This window comes from Vanellus vanellus (assembly GCF_965231255.1).
Source record: "Vanellus vanellus genome assembly, chromosome: 14".
NCBI lineage: Eukaryota > Metazoa > Chordata > Aves > Charadriiformes > Charadriidae > Vanellus > Vanellus vanellus.
The window spans coordinates 16,047,225-16,060,483 of NC_138919.1; the positions used below are offsets into that span (position 1 = coordinate 16,047,225).

The 13,259-nt window shown below is 44.9% G+C and overlaps 1 protein-coding gene across 1 annotated transcript in view; it reads right to left on the reverse strand.

The window, feature by feature from the left end:
* SDK1 (sidekick cell adhesion molecule 1) overlaps positions 1 to 13,259 on the reverse strand; it is a gene marked incomplete at its 3' end in the record, with an annotated part of 423,737 nt that overhangs the window by 80,378 nt on the left and 330,100 nt on the right. Inside the window, exons 23-25 of the mRNA XM_082490690.1 lie at positions 6,231 to 6,340; positions 3,760 to 3,910; positions 1,661 to 1,898 (exon numbers count right to left, since the gene is read on the reverse strand). Coding sequence (XP_082346816.1) covers positions 1,661 to 1,898; positions 3,760 to 3,910; positions 6,231 to 6,340 — 499 coding nt within the window. The remainder of the gene's footprint in view (positions 1 to 1,660; positions 1,899 to 3,759; positions 3,911 to 6,230; positions 6,341 to 13,259) is intronic.

The following is a 13,259-nucleotide window of genomic DNA, read 5'->3' on the forward strand; positions in this document are numbered from 1 at the left end:
GCTCTATTCAAGAAATCAGATGTTAGTATCAAAGAAAACACATGAAAAAAAACAAATGAGTCCTTATGGCCTAGATCACAGCTTTGCATTATTTTGATCCCGGTTTCTGTGTGCCTCCTACAATCAGTTTCAAGTCAACCCTCTTTTAATACTGCAAAGGAAAATGCCACGTACACATGTAACCTCTGATCTTTAGACGCTGAGCAAGAGCACTATAATCCTAAGGTTTTATGAAATCACTTAATCTTAGTATTTACTCCGTTTCAAAAGAAGTGTTTGAAGAGCGGCGGAAAGGAGAAAGCGGAGAACGCGGTATCTTTTTATTATGACACAGAACGCTTCAAAACTATTTTGTCTGGGTCGTGCTATCTCTAACTCCAGCAGAAGCACGCCTTGTTTAAAATACCTCTGGCAACAGCTTTCCAATTACTACTTCCCAAAAAAGCAACACTTTAACGGGGGGTGATGACTTTGTTTAGCCTTCTCCTCGGCTACTTCGAAGGATAGTTATCGGAACCAGCAGACCGAACGCTGCCGCGCACAGCACGTTCACGCTCCCCACCGAGTAACGCCGCGTGGCGCAGGGTGCACAGACATGCATAAGTGTGTCTATAAGCTCAGGGTACGCGTAGGATCGAATTACAAAACATTTTTAATGAAGGAAAATGGGAAAAAATAAGAAGAAAAAATATCAGCGACGAACCTCGCTTAAATACAGGTCACAAAGAGCTTTTATTATTAAACTTTTAAACCATATGTATCACCCATTTTGTTATTCACTTGCAATATAGGTTTTAATTTATCAGGTGCAGGTAGAGTAGGTTTGGAGATAGGTTTTGTGGAAGTGAGCAGCTAGTGAGCAGCTTTTCAAGATCTGTCTTCACTGTTGCCACAAAGCTAACAATAATTTACTCTTCCCCGAGACTGAGAGTTTGCTCCTGATCCTTGGAGCCTCTGTGCTAGTATGGGCAATTCAGCTACACAATACAGCGCTCACGCTCCAGGTCTATACGCGGGGTTATGTCTATATGCGGGTTATGTCCATATAGCCCTGTACACACAATTTTAGAAGGCAGTTTTGAAAACGTGTCGTCAGATAATTGCTTTATTTCTATACGGGGAATCAGCTCTCGAAAATAACCGGTGCCTTTTCAGAAATATTTGGTGCTTGAAATTAAATTTCCGATAAGCACAACCGTGAGAAAACCCGCCCGAGCCCAGAAGCGGGCAGGGAAAAGGGGAGACGGAGGGGGCGATGGGGTGCCGGGGAGGGAGAGGAAGCGTGAGAGACGCGCTCAGCCGGAGAAGGCTGCGTGCAAGCTTTCCGTGTGCTGGCCATACCGCGGCCAAACGCGGGCAGGAATGGGGAGGAGTTGTTTTGTTTGCTTTAAATAAATAACCTGCAGGTTTATGCACGAAAGCAGGGTAGGAATAAAATAAATAACTCCTTCCCTCAAATGTCTATACGTCTTTTTGCCTTCAGTGCATCTAGACATTGTGGTTTTTTCTTTCATTTTAGATTTAATGGGTCAACAAGCAGAAAAACCAAAAATACCCCCAAACCAAACCAAGCCAACCCAAAAAAAAACTGAACAAAAGGGCACAAAATGCTGAAGTTCTCAGACGTGTCCTTCACAGCAGACACGGTGCTTTGACTCACCGGACTCCCGTGTACGACCTCGCACTACTTCGCTCCACGGTCCTGCCCCGATGGCGTTGAAAGCCTGGATCTGCAGCTCATACTCCGTCCACTCCTCCAGATCTTCAATCGTGTACTCTCTTTCCAATCGGTCAGGAACAACCTTCGTCAGGGCGGGAGACTGCAGATCGACACGCCAGAACTTTATCCTGTACCCCACTGACTCCGGATTGCCGTTGTACTGTGTGTCGGGGAGGGGCTGGCAAAGGACACAAAGAAAAAAGCACAATATTCCTATAGAGAACACATAGTCAGTGCTTTCCAAACTATACACCAAGGCCAACTGAACTCCTGCAAGGCCACAGGAAGGCAGAAAAGATCAAGAGGTTGATTTTCCGTTTTATTTCTGTTTCACAGTCTCTAAACTTCCGTGTCGCTTGAAATTTGCTTTTAGGTTTTACCTTAATTCTGAACCAAATTGATATGCTCACAGAACTGTGCCATTTGCTGTGGGTGTATCAACGGAGATGATACGAATACAATATATTTCAGAGCTTTGTGATTAATTATGGAAATGAATGATAAATTGCTGAAGCATGTGACAAATTCATTTATCGTACATTTTTTTACTTTTTTTACTGACTCTCTGCCTACTCATTTATCAGCAGAGATTTATTCTAGTATTCTAACTCCCCAAGCAATTTCGGAGATTAAAACACGAAATAATTAGCCTACTTCACAAAGTTTAGAGTTTCTCCCCATAAAACTAACTGCATGATGCCACGGATGGCTGAGATTCAGTTCTGAAGCGCTGGGAAAGTTTGATACGCATTAACATTTCACAGCTTAGAAGACTGCATCCCGCAGGCTAGCGGGGCTAGAAATGTGACCCTCATTCTGTAGGAAGGAAGGAATTCCCAGCTCCCAGGGGGACACAGATTCACCTGCAGGTCTCGAACAAAGAGATTAAACGCTCTCCAATACTGATGTTATTAAGCATGAAAAAGGTATATCGGGTCATTTTTAGCTGTGGCTGTTGCTCCTCCTGAACCCTGCACAGTTTGACTCCGGAAAAACAGGCTTCCAGGTAGCACGGCAAGGAAACGCAATCTTAAACATGTTTTAAAGGCTCTTAAAGCAACCTTGAGTCAATCTGGATGGAGGATATGTAGGTCTGGATATAGTACCAAGGGTTTAACAACGTGGGCACGTTATTCTCGTGGTAAAGCCACAAGCGAGTTATGTGGGTCCTATCAAACGCACTGCAATGGTTTTTCTACGGATAGTGAGGTGACAAGTTTGATGTTTTGGTCATTCAAGGTTCTGAATTAAGCGCAGTGTCCCATTGAGAAACTGGAATTATTCCTTTCTGACGGGAGAAAAACTCTCTTGTTTCTAGCCGGATTCTGACTTCCAGCCATAATGACTTTATGCACGGAAAAGCTAACATTTGGGCAAAAGGAAACCTGTGCTTCATCAACTTCGCACCACAGTAACCCCAGTGGAAAATTCTGCCTAACGGGGGAGAAGAAAAACCATTCTGGAGCAGGTTAATTGCCAAATAAATCCCGACGTGGCAACTTCGCAGGTAACTGAGACAGTCAAAGGGGCACAACAATGTCATCAATCACTGCGTCTTCGCGATTAATCATTTCTCCACCCCCTTTCCCATGAATATAGTCTTCCTGCGGGAGTGTAACGTGCAAACTTTGCCGCCTTTGAAGCACGGCTGTTGGGCACCTGCGGGCTGGGTGCCAACGGCCGGCGTGCACCTTCTGGGCACTCTTTTGCACAAAGCAAACAGCTGAGCCCAGGAAACTGCAAATTGGCTCGAGGATTATATTCCTGACCCAGACCGGGGAACCAGAGGGTCTCAAAAGCCGAGGTTTTACGCACAGGCATCGATTCCCCCGAGGAAGTGGCAGAAATAGTGGCAGTAGGCAATTTAAGTGATTAATAGGGCCCTTATGGTAACTCTCAGATTTCCGACTGTTCTGAAAAAGGAAATAATGTAATTCCTTCTGCCGAATGCAAGGAAAAGGCATTCCCGAGGGCTGGCCCGGCTCCCCGGGGAAGCAGCCGCATCCCAAGCCCCCGCCGGTCCCTGCCGGCCGGCTCACCACCCATCGCAGCCAGAGGCTGGTCTCGCTGGCCGTGCGCACGGTGACGCTGCCGGGGGCGACGTCGGGGGGAGCCTGCAGCGTCTGGATGACCCGGGAGGGCTGGCTGAGGGGGCTGGCACCCACCACGTTCACCTGCCGCATCCGGAACCTGGAGGGGAGGAAAGATGCAGCGCGTCTTATAACAGCTCAGGGAATGGTACCTCTCTTTCCGGAACGGGAAAAAGATGGAAAAATACAAATTAGGTCCTTTTAAATGTTCCACGTAGGTCGTTGCATGCGGGTCCCCTTTTGTATTCACTGCTGAACGCTTTATGGTAACCACTTTCAGATCCTCTCAGGTATTAAAAAAATGAAAATGAGATTAGCTTAGAGTCTATTAGAAACTTAGGTATTTGTGTGAGAAATTTATGTTAATTATACCAAGTCTGATGAGCTTATGCTAACAGTAAGTGATTTTCTCTTGCGATGCTTGTACAATACATACAGAAAGGTATTAAAATATCAAACTTCGGATATTCTCATTCCCTGTCAATACAAAAAATAGGCTAGTGATAACATTTCCCCTCAATTACTGGTTGAAAGAAGCTGATTTTTCCCTGTGCTGCATTTTCAGCCTTCCTGCGCAAGAAAGATTAAGTTATTTAATATGGATATGCGTCTTTAAAAAATACCCTGTCTGCTTGAAACCATCTCCCCTACAATAGAAATCCCTATTGGGTCACAAAAGATTTAGAGAAATCTTTTTTTCAGGAAGCACAAAATAATTAAGACGCACTGTACATTTCAGATACTCTCACCCGTCACAAGCAATTAGAGGTATCCAGCGCTTGCACATAAATACATGACCTGTTCTTACCAAACACTTAATTTTTGGACCTAATGACTGAGCTTGGAGAAAGGGTGAGCTAGTCAACATAGCGGTGTTTATTTATCGGCTCTGATCTCCCTAGAAAATGCATTAAAGGAAACACGTTAAACAAATACTGTCCTCGGTTTCACTCGCAAACCTTGGCCCAAAATACAGAAAAGAAGCTGCCCGCTAAAGATGCGGTCAGATAATTAGCTCTCATGATGTATTTTCGCAGTGGGCAATGACTAAAGCTGACCAGAGGACCACAAATCCATTTAGCAACAACTTTCCAGGCTTCCAAAAATTATATAAAAGTGCTTTATGCTGACACAAAACCAAAAAAAAAGCAGCTCATATCTGCATATGCATGAGAGAAAAAAAAAAAAAAAAAAAACAAAACCAAACACCAAGGCAAAATTCAAGGAGCCGCTTTAGTCTACAAATTGTGATGTAAAAGAAGAGAGGAGAACTGGAAGCGCGGAAGGTGCCAGCGCCGGGCAGTGTACCTGCCCCTGCCGGGCGCGCGGGTCTGCCGAGTTTTGCACGGACACCGAACTCCGGTACAACCCCCACTTCACGCTTCACCTCTGCCTTCTCAGCTTCAGGGATGCACCTTTATGAGAGCAAAATCTTCTCAACCTGAAGCTAATTTTCCCAAACCTCCGCACCAGAAAGCTCTGCTCGAGTTCAAAATTTTTCAAAGGGCTTTCGGTAAATTGTTCAGCTCTGGAGGATGAGGTGTAAACCACTCCGGTGGAGAGTTTGGGAGAAAGTCAGCATGTTCCTTGGCTTCTGACCAAGGGAAAAAAATTAGCGTACCAGCGCTGAATTAATTGTAAATTATATGAGTTTTACTTGGTTACACCTACTACTGGCTCCCAACAGCCTCCGGGCCAGCTAAATGGCCCTTCAGCCGGGGCGACGGGGACAAGTTTCCCGTCAGCTGATTCAACGCTTGCCACTGCATCTCCTCGCAACCAGCCCTGACATTAGCCAGCTATTTCATCAAAGTAGTTTTCATTAGCATCGAGCACCTCAAATTCTCAAACCCCGTCTATAGTAAAGCAACGCATCACTTGAACTGAATCGATTTAAAAATCAATCTCGCTTAACTGGGGTGCACCCATAGCGTAGGCTCACTTCGACCAGTTTAAGTATTGCATATATCTATTCAGCTTAACTTGGTAAATTCTTATAAACAAAGGTTTCGTCTAACAGATGATACTAAATTGAGCCAAATCAATAAAACAATGTCTAAACTGATGTAAATATGTAATTACAAGTTTGCACCAGTTTAACTCCAATTGATTTGTCACTGACTGATGTTACACTGGTGCACCCTTTAGATGAGGGAAGTCACAGGACAGCAGTTACTCACAACAACATTTCGCTGTGCACTTGGATTTCCTTTTTCATACTCCAAACCGTATTGTATGTAAATTGCAATTAACAGTATCAGACGAATCATTTTAAGTATAAACTATGAAAACAGCGAGCCTTTTCCCTTTTGTTCAGATTATAAAACACAGCCAGCTGTTTCTGATTAGAAAAGCTGTTCCATGCTGCTATTTACCCTTTTTTTTTTTTCATGCCGCAGCTAATTACCTGCTGTTCTTACCTGTAATGAGTGTAAGGAGTAAGGTTCGGTACTTCCAGCATCTGAGCATCAGGTTCATTCTCCACCTCCCGAAGACTCACCCACTCTTCTTCATCACCCAGTACACCAACCTGTACATGGGAGAGGTAAGAAGGAATACGAAGCAGACTATACATATATATATAAAAGAAGAATTATGTATATAACCTCTGTTGCCATGTGTGTCGTGTGTCACCACAGCAGTGGAAGGACTAATGCTTTTAAATACATATTATCCAGTTAACATTCATTTTTATACGACAAGGCACTAGTTATTTGTAAAGTGACAACACAGCCAAGTTTCCTTTTACCTGTTGGGACTTCACTGGGATGCTCTGATAAGATCTATTCCAGAAAAACACCACGAGAGCGCTAATACCCCATTCAATCTCGCCGTCACAATACAAAAGCATCAAGTAGTAATATAAGAAAATGAAAAATAGCCTTGATAATAACTCGCAGGAACTGATGCATACTAAGTAAGTCTCAACGGAGGAAAATGCCACAGAAATGAAGACGGAGAAACAAGAACAAAGTCAAAGAACAGAAGTGTTTTAACCTCATCTGCTGGGCTGCACTTAGACCAGGCTTTTCCACATGGAATCCTTTGTATTAATTAATCCCAACATGTTGCCCAACACAGTTCCTCAGCCACGGCAGTGTGAGAAGGGACAAAATGGCAATGGGAATTGAGAGCATTACTTTCCGCGCAGCTTTCTGGAGATAAAATGAAGATGAATCAGGACTTAAAAGGAAGTCAAGGAGGGACGATAGAAAGGCCGGAGTCTGACGTGGGACCCCGGAGGAGGGCAGCATCAGTGGGCAGGGCTGTGCGAGTAAGAGCCACGGCAGGAGCGGGGAGAAGGAGACAGAGGAGAGCTGGCAGACGGCCGGGCTTCACCTTGGAGATTCACAAGTGCTGAAGCGCCGGGGACCTCAGACGAGACTCCCTGATATGATTCCCCAGCACCGCGCACATCTACTCCGGTGTCCCAACCCTGCCGCAAAGGGCGGCACTTGTCCTCCGGTTCCCGCAGCCCACCCCGGTGCCCGCTGCGGGGTGAGCGAGGGCCGCAGGCAGCTGCTCCCTTTAGCCCCTATTTACGGGCCCAATACCCATGAAGACGCCTAATGCTTTTTCAACCTACCGACACTATCTACTCCCACAGACTGCTGTGGCAACAAATTCCAGAAGCTCCCGACCCACTGTGTAAAGAGCTATTTCCTTTCATCTTTTTTAAACAGATCCCTAACGAGTTCTGTACGCTAGTTACAGCCATAGACACTCTCAAAGCACTCGGTGGGCAACGTAGCCCAGAGTATCTCGCATATCCCGAGTACTTCAAATAGAAAATTAGGTTTCATTCACTCTTTTTATTTTTTTTTTTCCCCTTTCAGGAGAATCGGCCTGATTTATTTATAGAGATTTTACTTCTTCGCTCACCCAGGAGTTGATGTGCTGCATATTTATGTTTGTGCATGAAGAAATGACACAAGGAAAATTAGGCCAAAGAAGCAAGTTCTGCATTGCACCGTGCAAAGAAGCCTCTGTGATCTTCCCAGCAGAGGACTGCTGTCAGGGAGGGATGCGGCTGCGCAGGCCTTGCTGGGCCTTTCTGTCTTGTTGGTTATCAAGGACGCTGCCATACACCAAAAAACCCCTGTAAAACAGATGTCAGTGAAGATTATGGGCCTTTTAAAATTCCTGGTCCCAACTGAGCTCCATAAATTTTAGTGAAGTCCGGGGATGCAGAAGCTTAAAGGATGCAAGTTGAGACAGGTCTGCATGGTAAAACAGAAGAGCCCTAAACTGAACCCACAGAACAGAGAGATGATAAAGAGAATTTAAAAACCCAGAAACCCTACGTAAACAAAGAAAGGAAGAGAGGGTTGATTTCAGTCAAGGAAACATAGAACACTTTTAATAAAAAGAGGTTTTGATTAATCCTGTAGCAAGTCTATAGTAAATGCTTATTTTTGCAAACCCTCTTGCTCTTAACAGCATCACCTCAAAGTGCTGCAGTAATTGTACAGCAACAATCCACAGCGCTCTGGAGGCTGCAAAGAGTCTCCAGTGGTGAGACAGTCGTCTTTTTGTATTCTAAGACAAGCAGAGCTTTTTAAAATATATCTTGCATAGCAAAAAAAGAAAAAAAATAAAGACCACAGGTGTCAATCGTTAGGCAGCAGCAGGCAGGTCATTAATACACATTAAGGACCACATGGTCCAGACCCAGAGGCCCACAGGGCTGTGAACAATTGACATTGACTCAAGTTTGAGAGATGTCCAAAACCCCCCGCCTGCTTTGCGGATAGACACTTACCAGCTGCCTGCAAAGGTAGAAAATATTAAGGATCTTTTATTGACTGAGAAGCGGTGAAAGCTTTTATGCGCCCGGGACAATGGCAAACCCCTCGGAAGCCATCCCAGCAGACAGCCTTCTGGTTTTGAAGGCTCTCCCTGCCAGGAATGATGGGTGCAGCCTACCAGCAAGCGGCAGATGCCAACCAAGCCAGGCGCGTTGGTTGTTCCCAAGCTCAGGAACCAGCTGGTAAGCAGGTGGCCACCACCTGTACTGGGAGGTGGGGACCCTGGGCAAACGGCAGCACAGGCAGTCCCAATTATCCACTTTCAGACTAATTTTCTGCTGAAAGGTAGTGATAGAGAGGTAGCAGGAGAGATAGAGGAGTGGTAGAGAGGCCACAGGCATAGTTCTGCGACTCAGCAAAACATTTTAAGAAAAGCAGATGAGGAACTTGCTCTAGTTCTAGAATAATGCCTTGTAGTGCTCCCAGGATCTGGTGCCAGCATTTGGCAAAGTAGCTCCAAGGGTTAGATCTTCTACAGAAATCAGTAGTATGATTTGAGAGAGCTGCTTTTGTGGGGAGCTTTTGCAAAGTAAGAGGACTGAAGGGTGAGCGGCTGTAGGGTACTGCCTGGCGACTTCTGCATGACCTCTGCCTCGTGTGGCCAAGCGACTGTGGGTCACTGCTACTCACAAGTTCCACTTATTTATCAATAATCTCAGAAATGAGTCTTGGAAGAGAACCTTCAGTGATGGACTTCTGTATTTTTAACTTCCACAAGATCTACAGTAGATTCCAAGTTTCAGGCTCTTGAAGGAAAAGGAAATTATTTTTGCCGAAACGCTCTGATGTCAGATCAGAGGAAACGTATCAGTTTCAAGAATCAGAGTACAAAGGGATTCCCACGGGGCAAAAAGAACTATGGGCAGTGGTAAGGATAAAAGAGTCCTTTGAGGGCCAAGAGAGTCCACTATGAGCTGCTCTGAATAAAATAAAGTTAATTTGCAGGCTTCTTTCTTGTCGCTGTTTTTTGGATAACAGCGTATGCAAACTTCAGAAAGGCACGATGTTTGTTGACAGATGCACACATACTCATCTGTGCATGGTTTTAGGAGGCAGATGAGAACACCGACTGCTTTTCTGTTGCTGTCGGCATAAAAACTCCTTAAGAAATGCGCTCTGCATCTTAACAGTTCTCCACACAATAGGGCCACAATCCCCAGGAGGCCCCAGGACCGCCACGATAAAAACACCTATGTCCACCGAGACACTCCGCATAATTCTTGGTAACGATCAGCCATCACGAGTTAGCATATATTCCTTCCCATCTCTCAGCTGCTCCCAAGGCATTACTTTCAATAAAAAGGCATATTCATTTATCATTACAGAAATGAGACAGTATAAAAAAATATTGGAAGTGATGTCAGAACCCTTCACTTCTCTTAGTTTCTCCATTTCTAAAAAGGAAAACATTAAATATTTCATAAAGTGACTTAACATTTTCTGACGGAATGCACTACAGGCGCAAAGTCGCAGAGTTTTGACTTAAAAGAAACCAACAATAATTAAAATTTGGAACGAAAAAATCCTTTGCTGTGATATTTTGTATAAGACAGTAATGCTTCCAAAATTTTGAACAGTTATGAAGTACTGACTGCAGGAAAGGAAAACACAGTGTTTCTGTACATTATAGAGGTACCCTGTGTTCTACTATAGTTCAAGATATGTCAGAGTGTTCATTATAGAGGTCCATAACTCACACATTTGAAATCGCTTTGGGAGAAATTCGGTTCGCAGGATGTCAGCCTGGGTGCAATCTTTTTTCTTACAAAATCCTTAAATCGATTCAGCCATTTTTGATTTAAAGATTGGCAAAAGCATAAAATTGTCAGAGTTGCAGACACTTTATTTACCAGCTTCGAAGTAAAAACGACACCAAGAGAGTCACCTCGTACAACGGATGAATCCTATCTGGGTCACTGACTTAACCCACAAACCCAGATAAATTCACGGTCAAAGTTACAACGTCTTTCCCAACTCACAGCTTTACAAGCGAACGCAGCGATAATACTTTAAAGGTTTTGCTACTTTGAAACTCTGCTACTGCTCATCATGATATTCATATAAAACCTCTGTAAAAGCAGCAGAAAGGCTGTAAGCAAAACCCGTCTGTATTAGCCCGTATACTCATGGCTCCATGACTTGCAACACGTCTTCAGAAGTGGCCTTCAGCCGTTCCACGGGTCTTCTGCTCACTGCACAGTAACACAAACCACCAGAACAACACACCAAACTCAGCAGAAGTTAGCCCGGCTTCTCTAATCACCCACTGGAAAGCTTGGTGCTGTGGACCGAGCACCTACCAAGGCACAGTCATGATGATGTCATTTACGTACTTCTGACAAAAACCTGGGAAAAATCCAGCACGAGAAAAATAAGCTGAAACTGGACTGCAGCAGATAGAGAGTGCAAACATGAAACTGTGTGAACAACAGCAGGGATCCAGCGCCAGTCTGGGCTGCAAACTGCCAGAAAAAGATGCCTGCAATATATACTCTAACTGCACCCGAGAGCACAGGAGGATTGGAAGGATCTACTGAAATTCTTTGGGGATGAAGACGTTACCTGTGAGTGTCAACGCCACAAGACAGTTACTGCTGGTCCTTCTGAACAAGCGTCAGCAGAGCCTTTATATTACATTAGACCCTCTTCTCTTTAGATTACATTTTACGTAATGGAAAAACAATGTTAGAAATATTTTTTAAGCGGCATTGGTACTTTTTTGTAGTCCTCAGTTCGGAGATCTAGTTTCCTCCTGTCCTCTGAGTCTCGATGGAAAGTTGGAAACGAAACAGCGTAGTGATTCTTAAAAAATACCTTCAGAAGTACCGAATGTAGCTTCAGTAGAAACACAGAAATGGGACTTCTAACGCTTGATATTTCAGTATCTACCAACACTAAAATCTTAAAGACCTGACTCTCCTCTCATGTTCACTGACATAATTGAGAATTAGTCCCACAGTGGCTCCTGGGAATTTACACCCCAGCACAGAAAGCAGAAGCCAAGGCCAGATGTGCAAAATTCCACGTCAACTGGAATTCCCAGCTGTGTTTTTCATCCAAATTGCTCGTGAAGTAGCAGGCTTCAAAAATGGCACTCAGCCAAAACGCAACACTTGGAACATTTTCTGGACCTGCCCTTACCGAGGAAGCTTTGTGCCACGGAAAGGAACAAAGAAGAAAAATACGTTGGTGGCAGCTTGTTTGTGTGTGTGACTATAAAGTAGTTCATCTGTGAGGACGCAGAAATTCAGAGTGAAGGGTATACTCCCGGCAGAGATGGGAGAGAAGACACAATATGTAAGGGATGTCCAACGCAAAGCTACCACCCAACTATACAAACACGGTGGGACGCAGATGAAGCGCAGACAGAAAAACGCTTTGTCCTGAACCCACCGACAGCAGAAGTACAGCCCAGAGGGAACAGAGCCGCGTGGCGACACGGTCCTAATTCTCCTCCTTCCAGGACAGGTCATGTTGTACAAGATCTTAGTAAACCGCAACGTATTTTTGCCGAGCCATTAGCTGTTGTCAGCTACGCTGCACCTTGTTGCAAACTTTCGGAAAGGCTCGTGGTCCAAAAATTTGCGAATGGGGGGAGATGTAGTCCCTGTACCTGCTTGGACAGAATCTTTAGTCTCCGATTCCACTGATTAATTGCAAAGTACGCTAGGACACACAGATTAGTGTTTTATAGTTAAATTTAATCCTATCACTGCCGAAGACCACCTGTTTTAAAATCACAATATGCAAACCCACGCCTTAAGTGGCTTTTAATTTAATGCTAAGGCATGAAACAATTAACAGTGCTATTACAAGCTGTGCACGGGCCCGCAAAGGAAACATCCAGAAGGAAAAAATCCTCCCTGTATTTGTGTTTAGAAAATACTGTTGTCGTTGGGTGTAACCGCTGACCCTTCGATCTAACACAGTTCTAAGGAACAATTAGGGTCGCCTATGCTAAAATACCGACGTTGCAACAGCACCCCGCGTTCCAGCGCAGACATATCGCTGCTCACAACAAACTAAGGCATAAGTGAGCACCGGGGTGTCACCGGCAGCTGTTTTGTGACAGTTTGTGTGTCTTTAAAAGGTAGGCAGAAAAACCCAGGAGAAAAGTCCCAAGGGCAGGTCCGCGGCAGCCTAGGTCCAAGTCAGGATGGAGGCATCCCTGCCCGCATCTCTGCTCCCGTCCCCTCCCCCGCGACGGAGCTCCTCTGCCCACACACGCAGCCCGGGCAGGGAGCTGAGCTCTGGGAACTCCTTTGTTCCTGGCTGGGACCAGATCTCGTAGCAGCTCTGGGTACGATCACGCCAGAATCAGCGCGTGGGGAAGGCAGGAGTAAGAAAGCCTTGGTAGGAGGGAGGGGGAACGGGAGCAGGACGGTGAGAGCTCCGGTTCAGATTGGCTAAAGGTGCTGTGAAATTGCACTTTGAGAGAGGGAGTTTGAGCGGAGTGATGGCAGAAAGGCGCTGTGAACAAAGGATTACATGCAGCTGTCAACCTGCAAACAGGATTTGCTCTGTCCTTAAGGAGTCACCAATTGCTCTGCATACCTGAAAAGGTTTTTGTTAATCATGTGAGCAACAATTTTTTTTTAAATTATTTTTTAAATTAAATCCACTTGGAGCCACGTTTCTTGT